Below are 17,069 nucleotides of genomic sequence, written 5' to 3'. Positions count from 1 at the left end.
ATCATAAATTTAGTATTTTACACTCACAACATACTCATTATATATGGGGACATTTAATGAATCAGCAAGAGGCAAAAACATGAGTATCAGGTAGACTGAAAATAAGTAGCTTGAAATCATAATCATTGTGAGTGTAGTTTGCCAACCAATGTAGTGGAATGGCATAATAGAAGAGATGACATCAAGATTGTTGTGACAATGTCTGATTGTTATTTGTGTGTAATTTAAGGAGTAACCTAATCTTCTGTGCTAACACACATCAAAGAAACAAGAAATCAGTATTGCCAAAGAGAGGGCATTTTTTTAATTTCCAGACTGTCATTCTTATAATACAATTCTTGTAGAAGCTATCATTAATTTTGCGTATAACATACATGTTCAATGCAGCTCATTTGGCTTCTCTTCAGAACTTTTTCTCTACTAACCTTCTTTATATCCCTTAGTTTCATGTTCTTTATCTATGTATCATCTATAGTTGAAGAATGTCATGGGACACAATTATATTAAACCTATGTAAAAAAATGTAATTCAGTTAATATATGGTAAGATAAATAAGACTGTACTTTCATAGTTATGTCTGTGCAAGATAAGGCAGTGACCAACTATTTTCAAAACACTGTCCCACCCTTTTAAAATGATATTTACCAGTTTAAAGCTGCAAACCACTTTAATAAGCAGGACATAATCAATCCCAGACTAGCAAGAATTTACAAGTATCTACAAGTAGTTAACCCATACCAAAAGACCCCGTAGGCATTTCAGTGCCCAATATATGGGCACATAGGTATTTATTTATAAAACACACATGGTTGTACATATGTTATATGCATATACATTATAGTATTTAGGTAAACAGTTAATTCAATTTGCCTTTTTACTGTTGATATTATAAATAAATCTGTGTCCAAGAACAGGCCTTCCATGGATAAAGGCTATGCAATTCGCTTACAGAGTTTAAAAAGAATTTACTAAACTAAAGAGGACTAGTCTTGATTTTAAAAGGATGTATTGTATGAGTGTCCGAAGTAATGTATATGTACATAGACACTGAAAAATATTTCTGTCTTACAAACACATACAAATAAAAGCCCACATGCATACACACACATATATATACACACATATTGCTTTATGTATCCACACTCACAGGCCATCATTTGAGAATGCGCTGATTCCAGAAGCAACACTACCTTAATGTTATGCACTATTTTGGTGTGAAAAATCTGTATATATTGTTAGGGTTGATTTTTAAGACGACTCAATTTCCTGATCCAGTTCACAGCACGACCCCACAAACAGCTGTGTTAGCAAAACTGGTGGAAAGCGCACCTAGCCTGGGAGCAGCAACATGCAGCAGAGGCTCCTTTGGAGGGAAGGTAGGTACGTGTTAAGTCAGTATTGCTACTGGAGACAGCGTATCCTCAAACCACAGCCTTGGAGATACATACATACGCTTTAAAGTACAACCTTTCTTTTGCATATAATAAGGGAATTCTGACAGCATATTGGCACACCCACTAGGAACAAAGCTTAAACAGGCACTGTCAGCTGCCCCAGGGCATTACATAAGAATAAAAGATTGAAAGGTGTGCTGTGGGGATGATTCATATACCTGAGGCTTAGACCAGGTGCTCTGCAATTAACTGCATTAACCTGCAGCTGGAGTGAGTTCAGAGTGAAGGTTAGCTATTCTCAGTTCAATTGGTTTAAAATCTGTACTGGGGATTATATTCAGTTATTTATATGGCTGGGATTTTGGGGGTTTTTTTGGCTGCCTTTTTTTTTTTTTGTCTGACTGCTGAGAGGTTAAAAAAAAGGAGTGCTGTCTGTATGTTGAGCTCTAATAATATTTAATGCAGAGTATACAGGAATTCTTCTAAAGTTAGAGGGAGGAACCACAAAATGACATTTAAAGTTAGGATGACATTTATTTTGGAATATCCACTGACTTGGGGTAGGTGGAGAGAGATAGATAGCTTTGAAAAGCAGAATGCTTACAGGGATAACCCTTTTTCAGTTTTACAGAACATGGCAGGGCTTAAAAAATGTGCCTGCCTTAGCACACGGACAGACTACATGATCTCTTTTGAAATCTGCACAGGATCTTTTTACCCGCTGGGTTTAATTTCAGAATCCAGTGCAGTCATTAAAGAAAATAAAATTATGTTTGTTCTTTCATCTGGAGCACAGAGCAGTATCAATTTTTCATTCCCTCCTCCTTTGCATTCCCCCTTCCAAAAAAAGATGTATAGATGGAGGAATTCACCCTATAGCTCCCCTAAAATTTCTGATCTTCAACAGCTGCTTTGAATTGATTCTGTATACTTGGTTGCCTAATGTGTGCAACATGTAACACTGTTTCTATACTCTTGAACGTGAGATTGCCAAAACTGGAATATTATGTGTCCTGAACTTGCAATCGATCTAAAAAGATCTATCTGTATCTTCCCAAATGTCTGAATTTTCTGATCACTCTCTCATGAAGTAATAGTATATTCCAACACTGCAGTGTCTGAGCACTTCCCATTCACTAGCAAGAATATTCTTCATTAAAAGGCAGGGGAAATACGAAGTTAGACAATGGGCTTGTGTACACAGGGGCATTTTCCAGTAATGCTACATCATTAAACCATACTGTTCTCTATGCAGATACAAGTATTTCAGACCAAGCAGGTCTTTTCTCCCACATTGTTTTAATAATTTAATAATAATAATAATACAACTAAATAGGAAAAAAATTATCTGAACATCTGAGAGTGATCTACATGTAACACTTCCTCACCTTATTTCATACTGGTGTAACTTCACTGTATAAGAGAGCTTTTTGTGTCTTATTCTGTACCAGGCTGGCAGTTTGCGGGTTGGAGTCAGATTGATTCTCAGCCTAATGCTTTAACATTTCTATCAAATTCCTGCTTTGATATGGGAAATACAGCCTTGTAAGGTTATGTGTGATGAATTGGGTTCCAGGATAAAAGAAGAGATTGGATTTTGTGACGTGAGGATGGACTGTGGTTTAGCCTGTGAGGGAATGTGGGTCCCAAAACACAGCTTAACCAGGCCTCTCTTGTCCTGCAGTCTCACATCCTAGTTTAGAGATTCTGCCAACCAGCTACGATTAGGTTTTAGTGTCATCAGATGAGAGAAAGACTGTACTACAAACACACCAGCTGTGGCTTTTGGACAGAACCAACTTTTATATGTGATCTTTATGTTCATTTTGTGAGATCTGACATGCCTGCCTTAACTACTGGATCAGCCTCTCTTGGGCCTCTTGCTTGTGAGATACACAAAGCATCTCTTTTTTCTGATCTGGAAATAATAAACAGCATTCCAAACAATGGTATTTAAATTTCTCACTTTTCATGCTTGCTTCAGAGAATGTGTGATTGCCATCACCCCCTTAAAATTAAAATGCCAGATGGAGAATATCCAAGAGCAACATACAGCAGTGATTAAACCCATATCGTCCATTCATGGTACCTAAGAATGTAAGAATGTAGAATGGATATGCAGGTCAGGCCAAAAGTCCATCTGGCACGATATCCTGTCTCTGACAGTGCCCTCTAGCAGATGCCCAGGGAAGAATGTAAGAATGGATAAAACGCAAAGCTATTGTGGAATTGGTACTTCCTCAATATATCATACTATATATTGGGGAATAACATATACCTAGGGGAATGTCATATACCTATCATGTATGGGAAACTTTGAATTACTAGATTTTAGTTCAGGTCCATCACAGAAGCATAACTGCATCATGGAAGTCAGACTTCTTTTGGCCCAAACTGCTAGATACTCCTTCTAGCACTAGTGAAATTCAGGTAGATATTGATTTATTCTGGAATAGGTGAAGATAAAATTTAGGCCCCGGACCATTTACACAGTAATTCTCTTGAATTCTCTGCCCATATTCTAAAGAATTATCACAAAACACTAGAGGTGAAAACCAAGGAAAAATATAGTTGAAAATAGAATTTACATAAAACAAGAAGCAGGAGCAAAGCACAGACAAACCCATCCTAGTGTGGGCCAGTGCCAATATAGGAACAGGCCACAATAGCTACAGTTTTGAAGAATTATGTAACTGGAAATACAATGACTGCTTCTAGTGAACAGCATGGCGAAGCCTTTGCTTCCAATAATACCAGGATTTGGCCTTACAGTGGTGGTTATCCACCTGAAAAATAAAACATCATGCCATTTCATACTGCAGCAATGTGTGTGCTCTGGCCTGCTTTACACTGGGCAATGCAGCAGACAATGGCCAACGAGATTCACCACATCACCGTTGAAGACCTGCACTTTTACAGCTGCACAGATACAAAGCTTTAGTGTGCTCAGGCAGATCCCCATTTACACGGATTCTTTTAAAGCATGCTTAACCAAAATATCTGAATTTTGTTCTATATGCTGAAGGCTATTTGCTGAGTTTGCAAGGCAGGAGTAAGCAGTAGTAAATTAGGAGATTTGCTTGGTACACACCTGTAGTCCACTGATGCAGAAGGCACTTGAATTCGCTGTGTGGCTGCAGTAGTTGGAGAAATCCTTGACTGTCTGTGAAAGGCTGTTCCCAAACATTGACATTCAGTGACTTTCAGTTGCACACTCTGCTTTCTTCTCTGTGCTTAACAAGAAGTACACACCAGGCAACACACTAGCAACTGTCCAGCACTAAATTAATGTGCAGTTACCAGGGTATACTCTCCATTTTGCCATCATTAACAAAGAATCCACTGTTGCAGGAGACAAGACAGCCAATTCTATACATACCAAGCACGCCATATGTGCCTTTCAGACCTGGCTTTGGAGTGTTGTCCAGTGAATGACAGGTGTTGGTAAACATCTGAGAAAGAAAAAGATTTATCTAGGAGAAGGAGCAGGGTTTGAATTAGAATGCCAGAATTTTATTTCTTACTGTGCTGTTCTTTCAATTTCTGATGCAGGGAACATATTTTGTATCACATTTTATCCTTCTTTATATTGATTATAAATGGACTTACCTACAATATCGCACATGGATTTTAAAAGCATTAATTAATTCATACTTGCAAAACACTGAGAGACACGGGTCTCTATTATAGTCAGTTTTAAAAGGCTCTTGAGGGAGCCTCGAGAAGAGAATTTAACTTGAGACAGGAAAGCAGCTTATGCTAGGATTGTTTTCTACATGCTAAGAAGGCTGATACATCAGACTATGTTTTTATTACAGTGGTCTATATCAAGCATGAGAGAAGGTACATTGCAGGTTTCCAAACTGATATTTTTTCAGATTTTTTTCTTAAATAACATTAGAGTAAAAACTTTCCAAAGAGATAATGTGATAAATCAAAGAAAACCAGTCTAGTATTAGGAAAGTAAACGCCTCTTACCAGTCTTCTGAAAAATGATTTGAAAACCTTTATTCAGAACTTCAGAAAAGGGTGTTACTGTGGCTGCCACCACCTTTACTGTGAAGTGCAATACAATATAACATGTGGTGCTATAAAGGAACTCTGTTGGATAAAAGGGCCTGAGAGAGCTTTACCGTTTACTTAATGAACATGTAAGAATCCTGGTATCCTCTGCAGCGGGCAAAGGAGCTGGCCTAGGCCTCTCTGGCTCCCATAGTGAAGTGTCAAAGACAAGGACAAAGGGAGGACACGTCAGAACACTACTGCATTTTAGCTGTTGTAACACTCTCGGGGGCTGAAGTCGGGCCAGAATGGCTCTTGCATTAGGTTGTAAATCACTTTCCAACTCTTCCAATATGCTTTTGTTCCTCCTCTGAGGATTACTACTATTAATTTGACGTTTAGGTAGGTAGATAAAAGTGGGTCAAGGACTGTTAAAGGCTAAAATTGATACTATTATTAAATCATGCAAATAAAATTTACCTTAAGACAACAGTGTAAGTTAGAGATGGTGAAAAGACCTGAGGGTTCACATAGGGAGGTCTGGAATTTTAGCCTACCTCCCAAACTAGGAAATCATCTTAAATGCATTAAATAGATTGACAACAGAAGTTCACCACTACATTAGTTTTCCCTGTGTGAAGTTTAGAGACTACTGATAAAACTCTAAAATCGTTCTCTTCTTGTATGGGACAAACATATAGGCATTATGAAGTGAGGCACTGTAAAAGTATAAACTAGTCTTCTGAAAAGACCATAGAAATAATACCAGAATAATGGATGGTTTTGGAAGACATAGGATAAAGAGAACTGACTTGTCTATGGCATCCCAAATCTCTGCTGCTGAACAGCTGATGAAAGACAATACCATCTTCTTATGGAATAGAGATATTGCAAAAAGCATGTAAGAGAATTGAAGAGTGTAGCTGTCACTGATTTTCAATGAGGGAGATTTTTCAAGTTTTGTAGGTCAAAGCTTCTAGGGGGGCTTTTCTAATTATTATACCAAGTCCAAGAAGTGTAGAAGTCTGAACAGACGCCAGTTCTCAGATTTTTTGTTTGCTTCTGGGTAAGTGCATCATTTTCATGATTTCTTGAATCTGGCCAGTTACAGAAGTACCAAAAGAATATGTAATCCTATTTATTGCCTTCTACCTACACAAGTTTGGTGAACTTTACAAAGGTTTAAACAGCACTTTGATGTATAAAGTATTGAAAAACTATCAAAAAATAAGAATTAAGATACTGAAAAAATATTATTTAGGTAAAATAGGACATGAGTTGTGGACACAGAACAACACTTTGTGACATCTTTGAGGCTCTTAAATCCTGGGGTTGAGAATGAAAACACTTTGTGTCAAAGCACCAGGGATCTCCAGCTCATGCTTGCTTACCCTGGCAGCTCTCTGGTAAACCTTATTCCCTTCCTAATTGCATATTCTAAATCTTCACTTCTGGCCTCTCCCCAGCCTGTTCTGAATATTATAGGATGGGTAGAGAAGATGGGATGTGACTACTTCAACAGCTATAGACACTTGGGAATTATGTTTTGCATCAATGCCCACAGGCCATTTTTTCCACCACCAAAACAAGTTGTGAACAAATATGAATGGAAAAAAACCTAAGTCTCCAAAAGTCTCAGTCCTCAGACCTGTCCTATAGCTACACTACCCTCATTTTTTTTGTTGTTGTTTTTTGGGGTTTTTTTTAGATTTTAGGCCTGGAAAGTGTAAGTCTGTCCTGCAACCTTCACAAGAAAGCCTAATTTCGCAACATTTCTCATCAAGTTTTCACATGAACAAAGTAGAATAACTCAGATAAATGCACTTCTGTGTATTTCTTTGGAAGTTCATGAATGAGTGATACTTAATATTAGGGGAATAGACCTTGCTGTCCTCTACCATAGCAGTAATGTATTTATTACCATTGTTTTACTTCTGAAAGTCCCTGCCTGCACCAGAGGTGCCAAAATACTTATGGTATTGCATAGGCAATTACAAGATATAATATTGGTGAGAAACCTGAATTGAGCCATACTGATATCAGATGCATGGCCAGCAGGAAGACTACAGTGTTACAAAAGTTTACCAGAAGAGTAGAGAGATTTCCACAAGATTAATGCCTAGGTATGAAGGCTCTTGGTGGACCAAGGAAAGCCAGACACAACATCTTTCATCTGCTGCAAGCTCAAGTAAAGTAGGATAACATCCATAAATCAGAAATATTGCCATGTACTTCAGATTGCTTTCATCTACCACATCACCTTTCCATAATCTAGGTGCCAATTTAGAGAGGCACTGAAACTACAACTGGGAGCTGCAGGCACTGAGAGTACCTTTCAGGATCTTCCAGAAGAACAAAACTAAAATTATTTCACCAGTTCTCTGCAAGCTAGATGCTGCAAATATTTGTACTGGAATTTTATTGGAAAGATACTTTAGTGATGCTTCTACAAAACAGCATGAGGAGTAAAGATTCTTCTGTAGCAGGGTGGTTCATTTTTTCTTAAATCAGAGAAGATTAAGAGCTGGAGATTATCACTTCTCTCCATTTGCACCATCCAGGTGGTACACAAGTAATGTAAGTTATATAAAATAGTGCCCAGAAGTGGGAGTTCCTAGGAACCAGTTCATGTGCCTGCAGTGCCTGATGCTGCTAGTGCAACAATAGCCATCTAGACCCGTGAGACCCAAGAGACAGCTTGTGTGTGATCTTACTACCCCTGTCTGTTGCTAGCTGCTTGCATTTGTATTTGTGAAGAGGTACAGACTCATACCTGAATGAGAGAGTTTTAAAAAGATTGGCTTTATCTTGGAAAGTAAGAGGGGAGAAGTTATGGATGGAAAATAAGGGAGGAAGTGACTAGAAGAGAACTAATTAATCCTCACCGTCATATGAAGTTTTCACTACGTTTATGCCTTTATGAGCCTAGATTGGCAGCAAGATATGCAAACAGTGCACGCAACAAGAACGATGAATGAAGTTTATCGAATGGAGATATAAGAAAATTGGTGCGCGTTTTCTTTTTTACTAGGGCTGTCCTTGTTTCTAGTCTCTATAGAACTTTCTGCTGTGGCCTGTGCTTTAAAATTATAATATCCCTGTAATATTAGAGTATAAGTGAAAAGGATATGCTCCCACTTTTATGTAATTTTAGAATTATTTGGTTTATTTCTGACCAGGAATCTTTTTTAGTCTGCTTTGGCTTTAGTTTTGTTTGTTGTTTTTGTTCCTAAGAGGAAAAAAATACTGTATCTTTAAATTAGGAGTAGCTGAATAATGAATCTTGGGCAGTGAAAAGGCTAATGTGCTGTGGAAGAGAAGGAGTTTAATCTAATTTAGTTGGAGGGTGTCTGTCTGTGGTGTTGTTTTCTGGACTGTGGGAATAGAGGAGGGAAGCTGCCCCAGTGAATGGTTCCTCCTGAGCCAGAATCAGTGGGGAGTCCCTTAGATGCCACTGATCCGAAGCCAGGCCATGAAAAGGGGATTAAAGAAATGTTCTGATTTGCAATTCACACTAATGCACCCCGTCGAACCTTTGGTAATATTTCAAACCACATTTCAAGGGAAGTGCCCTTAAAATAGCCAGCTAAATTGTATTAGAGCAATACTATACAACCCACTCATCCATTTATGATTTGTTTTTGTTTTTAATTCTTTTAACTGTTGGTGGTGGTGGCTTTCTAAGGTAATTAAAACTTTTGTGCATTGTGAATATTCGCACTTGCATGGGAATATTTCTCAGTATGCCTGTCCTATTAGGCAGACATGTTTATTTAAATATTGGAGGAAAACGGCTACAAAGATTCTGTGGCTAGGAAAAAATAAGCTCATTTGGTTTAAAAACTAGACATTTTTCTGCATGCCATTTCATTTTATGAATATCTAGGGAAAATTCAGTAAGAAAAGTAGGCTTAGAAAATTGCTAAAATAGTTATCAGCTTTCTTTTTTCTGTGTGATCTTTTTCTTTTACAGTTGCTACCTTCTGTATAACTAACATTTTAAAAAAATATATATGTCAGAATTTGTTACCAGAATGAAACATGTATCAGATGTAAGCAGTTAAACAGTGTCTGAATGAATAAATACAAATATAGATGCGGATAGGATTACTGAATGGGACTAACATTAAACTGATCTCTCTTTTTTGTGTAATAAACAGCTGGCCAAAAATATTAAACCTGAAAAACAGTTATAGCTACAGACTTCTTAAACATAAGATTGTCAACATCAGTTCATGTTCTGTCATAACACAGTATTGTTAATCATGAGTAATTCAGACTGTTTTACTAAATATCTTTAATGTATTAATTAACTCTTCAACTCCCCAAGCCTATCATTTCATTTCTCTTTACTGCTGAAGTGTCAGAACATTTTATCTCAAATGGATTATTTGGGTTTTTTTTAATCCCATTTCAGAAAACCTTGCCCAGCACTGTAATTTCCATTGACTCTAACATGTATAGAATAGATGCAACTTTGATTTTCACCATTACCCATATCAAAGTATTTTATTACACTGTCACTGCAATAGATTACATAGCATTAAACTTTGCCATTGCAGGGACGAGGGGTGGTAGTGTCTTTTTTCTTGTCATGTTTATGGTTTGCTTTACCTACAAAATATTTAGTTATGGTTTGAATTATGACATGCCTTATTAAATAGTCAGGTTTTTTAATCTTTTGCTTATGGGACAGAAGAAGAGCTGGACTTTAAGATACAGATGATTCCTCTGCACATTTTTGGGAGGTGGGGAGATGGATAGCTAGAGGGAGAAATGCATCTTTCCTGTGAGTTGGCACATTATTTGAAATCATGTTTAATTATAAAGTTTCATTAAAAATCTTTTGCTTAAAATTTTAGAAGCCTAATAAGATTTCCATTAATTTAAACATATCACTATTCCCACAACGGCCCAAATGCTTTCTTTTTCCTCTTTCATCCATGGTTAAATATGTAAATAAAATGTCTAAAGTCATTCTTCAAAGAAGACAAAAGAAAAAAGAGCTGAGGGAAAAGACAGCCATAAAATTCCTCCCAATTCTCCATAACATTTGCCAGAGGGGGGCCAACTCCTAGCCAGGCCTAGCAGCAGGGGTGCCTGGCTGCTCCATAGAATCACACATCTCAAATCCCACACACAGGAGAAAAAAATAAAATAAAATATCTTTTCAGCTGGAGCCATCAAAAGGCTCTTTTCATTTATTAGTTACAGAGGTATCTTCCAGTTGCTGATTTCTCAGCGCTCTCATTTTTCTATAATAATGTTCTATTTGTTAGTTTCACTGACTCAAGCTCCTTGAATGGGAGATACCCCTAGATAGCTCTTTAAAAATATAGAAAGTAAAATAAATGATCTAAAGCAGGATGTATTGGCTAAAATAATGGCTAGAAAAACAAGGCCGATTTAAATTGGCACATAAAAGATCAATTAAGAGAGATACAACTACAAAGGTTGGGGGTTCCCCCCCCCCTTTTTTTTTTCCTTTCATTTGTATTTCTTTTTGCCTCTTAGGAGAAAAAGGTTGCCATCAGTGCTACAGTAGAAAACAGGCCATGTTTTATTTCATGTATTTTTTTTAAGATTACTTTAATGTGAATGGTAATATAATATACTTTTCAAAAATACTTGTTGGGAAAAAAAAAAAAAAAAGAAAAACAAGCTCCCAAACAATCAAGTTGAACAAAACAAATATTGAATATGTTCATCTTATGCATTATTTAAATTCTACTTTTTATTATTATTTAAATTCTACTTTTTAAAGTAGAATTTACTTGTCCCTTGTAAAAGCTTTCCCCACACTTCCCTGCTACCCCCAACTGAGTTCTCTAGAAGAGGAATCAGGATGCATACAAATACTAAGAAAACAGGCTTAGATTAATGAAGAATGGAAATGCCCAACACACACTCTCACACACATACATACACACAGACACACTAAAATAAATAAAGCTTTTTTTTGCACATAACACTGCCTGCTTTTGTAACATGCCCTAAGGAATCTAAAAGTGCCCAAGGAAAGGCCAGCCCTTAAGACCAATACTTTATAAGTATAATCTCCTCAATTCACTGAAAAGCCACAAAAAGGACTACAGTTTTAAAACATTTTTATGATGGCTTTTACTTCTAGGCAAAAACTAGCCATATCTTCAGGGTTTTCAAAGACAAACATTAGCCCTGGTTTGTTGTCCTTGCTTGGATCCATTTCACCCTTATCACAATTGAGGAAGCCAACAGTTTCCTTTCTAGAGCCTGGTGGGGTATTAACTCTGACCCTGCGGGATTTGGTAGTTTCCAGGAGAATCCGTGTTCATTTCGATAAGAAACAGGCACTAATGGAGAGGAGCCCGGTTTGTGTGGGCGAGCATGAATGGAGAGAGAGATTTTCCTTCTTCATTAATATGTTCGCTAAAACTAAGCTCAAGGGGGGGGGGGGGGGGGGAGGAAAAAAAAAAAGTAGAGCTAAAGAGCTAATCTTTTGACTTCTGATCACAGTCCTCCTTTTCGGTCTGTAAAATTGTGACTTATAGTTTGGCTTGGGATTTAACTTCCTCCTTCTAGCTCTGATAGACCAATAAGCAAAATAAATCTCAAAGCTTAACTTAAAAAGTAAACATAACTCACTTTAGAACGATCTCCGTCTCCAAAATCTGTAAGTATCTTTTCTATACTGGATGAAGTAACTTTCCCAAGGGTATGTCTCTAGTCCTCTTACGGTTTCTTATTTAAGGAAAAAAAAAAAAAAAATCAAGCTACTTTTCGAGTGATGCCATACTGTGATTAAAACCATAATCAGGTACTTTTTCAGCAATCCTGCCTGTCCTGCTCATTTAGGAATTCGAGACAAAGCACGACATTTGGAAACAGCTGAGATTTCAGGCTGAAAGCAACCATATTTTATGACCCTGGCAGCGAAGAGTTTATAGCACTCGCCATAAAATGCATCCTCCTCCCCACATCCTCCCTGCTAAAGCATTGCCCCCCCTCCAATAAAGGCAGGCAGGGAGGCACCACCTTCAGCCTCTGATTAGGAGCCACGAAGTCTGAGGCACCCGCTCTCCCTGCTCCTACCTGAGGGAGGGAGGGAAGGCTGACGCCTTCTACAGAAAAGATCTTGTTAAACTTTCAAGGGAGGGCAACGGGAGGGAAAGGAGAAAGGAAGGAAAGACAGAAGGAGAGAGAAACAAATGGGGCTTTTTCTAATCTGTGCTGATCAAGGAAAACCTGTAGGGGTCCTTAAGGAGGTTTCAAGGCGTTCCGAGTGATTGGAAAGTAATCACCGTGTCAGCTTCACCTTTCTCATGCAAAGTGGATGTCGTATGCAAGGCGGATCCTGCACAGGTTCTTTTTGATTATTATTATTTTATTTTAGCCTTGGACTCAACCGCCCCCTAAAAGCCCCAGCTGCTCCGGCCCCAGGAGCTCTCGCTAACGCGGGGGGAGCGGCGCCGGCAGAGCCACACACGAGCCAGCCCGGCTCTGCAAAGCGCGGAAGAGCCGACCTATTGCAAACCCAGACCAGAGGGCGGCGAGAAGGAGGGGGGGGGGATTTTACAGGCCCCCCTCTTCAGTGGCTTAGATATTTCCTCCTCCTCCTCCTTTATTCTGCACTCGGATAAACCAATCCCCACCTCTCGGCAAGAAAGTACGGAGCTGTGCCCCGTCCTAGGGAGAGGAAAATCCCTGGAGAAACCCGCTGCACCAAAAAGCCGCCCGGGACATGTGCAAGTTGAAGCAGTGATCGCTCGGATCTGCCCAGACCCAAACTGCTCCGGCATCGCTCTGCCTGTGCTTCGAGGAAGCAGCGGCGCGGAGGAGGAAGAGGAGGAGGAGGAAGGAAGGGTGGTGGAAAGACGGATCGCAAAAGTGGAAGCCCGGGGAAAAGAAAGTTGCCGGGCTCCCCGCAGTAAGTTTTGCGCATCTGTGGGTTGGGGGTACTTTTCCTCTTCCCGGCTGTTGGCGCAGCCGCCCGCCCCGCTCCCTGCGCCGCCGGCGGGGCCGATGCGGAGCAGCGCGGGGCGCTGAGCGGGGCGGGCGCTGCCCGCGGCTCGGCCCTGGCTATGTGACCTGCGCGCCGCCGCCCCGCTCCCCCGCGAAGGTCGGGGGCGATGCTGCCCCGGGCAGGAGCCGGGCGGCCGCTGAAGTGACCCCCACACACCCCCCCGCCCCGCCCGGCCCCGGCGCCAGCGGAGGGAGCCGCGCTCCGGCCGGACGCGTGGCCACCACAATGGGGCCGGCGACCGGGAACTTGGTCCGGACTCTGGTGGTGCTGTGCGGGCTGACCTGCTTCTGCACCAGGATAAGCTCCATAGACATTGACCGCCCCGGGGACGGGAGGTGCCAGCCGATAGAAATCCCCATGTGCAAGGATATAGGGTACAACATGACGAGGATGCCCAACCTGATGGGACATGAAAACCAACGGGAAGCTGCCATTCAGCTCCACGAGTTTGCCCCCTTGGTGGAGTATGGTTGCCACAGCCATCTGAAATTTTTCCTCTGCTCCCTCTATGCCCCGATGTGCACAGAGCAGGTTTCTACACCAATCCCAGCCTGCAAGGTTATGTGCGAGCAGGCGAGGCTGAAATGCTCTCCGATTATGGAGCAGTTCAATTTTAAATGGCCAGACTCCCTAAACTGCAGCAAGCTGCCCAACAAGAACGACCCCAATTTCCTGTGCATGGAAGCCCCCAACAACGGATCCGATGAGCCACCCAGAGGATCCAGCATGCTGCCACCCATGTTTCGTCCACAGCGGCCCAGCAGTGGCCACGACCTGCAGCAGCATAAGGACAGCCTCAGCAGAACCTCCTGTGAAAATCCTGGCAAGTTCCACCGTGTGGAAAAAAGTGCTTCCTGTGCGCCGCTCTGCACTCCGGGGGTTGATGTTTACTGGAGCAAGGATGACAAACAATTTGCTGTCATTTGGATTGCCATCTGGTCCATTCTGTGCTTCTTCTCCAGTGCTTTTACTGTACTCACTTTTCTGATAGATCCTCAGCGTTTCAAGTACCCCGAGAGGCCCATTATCTTCCTCTCGATGTGCTACTGCGTCTACTCAGTGGGGTACATTATTCGCCTCTTTTCAGGTGCTGAAAGTATTGCCTGTGATAGGGACAGCGGCCAACTCTATGTCATCCAGGAAGGACTGGAAAGCACTGGCTGCACCATTGTGTTCCTGGTTCTGTATTACTTTGGTATGGCAAGTTCCTTGTGGTGGGTAATCTTGACTTTAACTTGGTTCCTAGCAGCTGGGAAGAAATGGGGGCATGAAGCAATTGAAGCAAACAGTAGCTACTTCCATTTGGCAGCATGGGCCATTCCAGCTGTGAAGACCATAATGATCCTAGTTATGAGAAGAGTGGCTGGAGATGAGCTGACAGGGTTGTGCTATGTTGGAAGCATGGATGTGAATGCCTTGACTGGGTTTGTACTCATTCCTTTGGCTTGTTATCTAATCATTGGCACTTCTTTCATTCTTTCTGGTTTTGTGGCCCTTTTTCATATCAGGAGGGTGATGAAAACAGGTGGAGAAAATACTGACAAGTTGGAGAAGCTTATGGTCAGGATTGGTGTCTTCTCAGTCTTGTATACAGTGCCTGCAACTTGTGTGATAGCTTGCTATTTTTATGAAAGACTTAATATGGATTATTGGAAAATTGTGGCAACTCAACAGAAATGCAAGATGAACAATCAGACTAAAAATTTAGACTGCATGATGAATAACTCTATTCCAGCAGTAGAAATTTTTATGGTCAAAATTTTTATGTTATTAGTTGTGGGCATTACTAGTGGTATGTGGATCTGGACTTCCAAGACTCTTCAGTCCTGGCAAAATGTTTGTAGTCGAAGATTAAAGAAGAGAAGTAGGAGAAAACCTGCAAGTGTTATTACAAGTAGCGGAATCTACAAAAAACCTCAACATCCACAGAAAACTCACCTTGCAAAATATGAATCAACATTACAACCACCCACTTGTGTGTGACCAGGTTTTAGAAAAGACTATATCTCACCTTACAGACTTACAAACGTCCACAGTAGCAGTCAGAAATTAAAAAATAAGTGGTGCTTTTTTTGTCAGAACAGTTTAATATCTCAAGGCAAAAAATGTATCATGCTGAATTCAGGACCTGGTGAATAACTGAAGGTAAATGTACTTGAGGAAAGGTTTTCAGTGAAAGAAATATTGTGAATTAAAACAGTCTCTTCTGTTACTAATTTGTAGTTAAGTACTTCATCCAACCCTCAGATTTATTAAAAAAAAAAAAAACAACCAAACAACACCCTATTTAACTTTTTTTGTGTAGCTGAGCTGGATTTCCTACAGGTTTCTGAGTAACAAGGTATAGTCAAGTTTTATGGAGCAATGATTTGATTTTAGAAGTGCCCAAGTGAGCATTGTCTCTTTAGGGAAACTAAGGTCCCAAAGAGGCCTATCCTCAGTAAGTATGCTATCTGTGAAAGAAACTTCCATGCTAACTTTGAAAAAAAAAAAAAAAAAAAAGAGAGAGAAATCCTTTACAACTCATCTCAGCCTAGTGGGTTTGGAATGCCTAAAAATAGGTTCAATCTATAATGCTCACCTATATTCTTTCACTAAAAGAGAAACTTCCTGCACCAGACACAAACTTTGTGAATAAGAATAATGTGCAATACATTTTTTTTCTTACCATGACATGAAAAGAGAAACAAGTATTTTGCTGTACATAAAGACAACAAAAGAAATCTCTTAACAAAAGAACTAAGAGGTCTAGTCCTCAGAAACCCTTTAGTGTTACATTTTGTGGCTTTTTAATGGAAATCAAGCCAATGTTATACACGTTTGGACTGATTTGTGCAAAAAAAAGGGGGGGGGATCAATTCAAAGAGACCCAAAGGGCTTATTGACTCTTTCTATTGTTAAACAAATTCTCACTATGAATAGATCAAGAAGCACTAGATTCTGCAAAGGGAAGCTTTGTATAGAGTGATGCTCTTTACTGTGCTGGGGGTGCACAGTTTTGTGCTGTATATATTTGTAATATACAATTATTTTTCATGCTCCACTATTTTATTAAAAATAAAATATGTTCTTTAGTTTGATAATTTTGTGTGTTCTAAACTTTCTCTGATGTGCTTTGTGGTTAATAAACTTGTTTTCTCAATTCTTTGATAAAAGCACTTTGAATATAATAGTTGTTATACTTGCCTGCAAGTATAAGCAGATAGAACAATAATTTACTCAAAAGAAATTGCAAGTTGGAATTAAATGGTTTTGAAGTTGCATCTTGCTGTGAGCCTCTGCAACTGAGAAAACTGAATGGGAAGAAGCTTTAGAGATGTAAAAAAGCTGCAGTGATGTAGAGTAGTACCATGTTTACAAAGCACTGAGATTACAACAATGATCCTTGGTTAACACCCCTTTAAAATTTGCATAGGGTATGTTCAGCATGTTAAAGATAGCTGGCTCACTTCAGTACGGTTTGAATACAATTCAGTCTCTACTTTTCAGGGATTTTTTTTCCCCTTTAACTGCTGAAAGTATCACTATTATTTGGGAAGAGACTTCGGGAAGATCGGGGGAAGAAGAGGAGAAATATAAATACAGCATTTGAATACTACTGTAGGAAAGCTATATGATAAAGTTAAAATTGTAAATACATTTTCAAAAAGTTTTTAGTGGAGCATGATTTT

At 39.8% G+C, this 17,069-nt stretch overlaps 1 protein-coding gene across 1 annotated transcript; it reads left to right on the top strand.

Annotated features, from left to right (window-relative positions):
* Positions 1–12,594: 12,594 nt before the first annotated feature.
* On the top strand, positions 12,595–16,481 carry FZD10 (frizzled class receptor 10). Its single transcript, XM_074887464.1, has one exon. It carries the CDS (start codon positions 13,624–13,626, stop codon positions 15,379–15,381), a length of 1,758 nt encoding a protein of 585 aa, XP_074743565.1. The 5' UTR covers positions 12,595–13,623; the 3' UTR covers positions 15,382–16,481.
* Positions 16,482–17,069: the final 588 nt, after the last annotated feature.

Source organism: Strix uralensis, chromosome 17, assembly GCF_047716275.1.
Source record: "Strix uralensis isolate ZFMK-TIS-50842 chromosome 17, bStrUra1, whole genome shotgun sequence".
NCBI lineage: Eukaryota > Metazoa > Chordata > Aves > Strigiformes > Strigidae > Strix > Strix uralensis.
Note: the sequence above shows the minus strand (reverse complement) of the source record. Positions and strands in the feature narration are given on the sequence as shown.

Excerpts from the sequence above, each read along its gene's own strand:
- FZD10 (XM_074887464.1), top strand. The coding sequence starts at position 13,624 with ATGGGGCCGGCGACCGGGAACTTGGTCCGGACTCTGGTGGTGCTGTGC.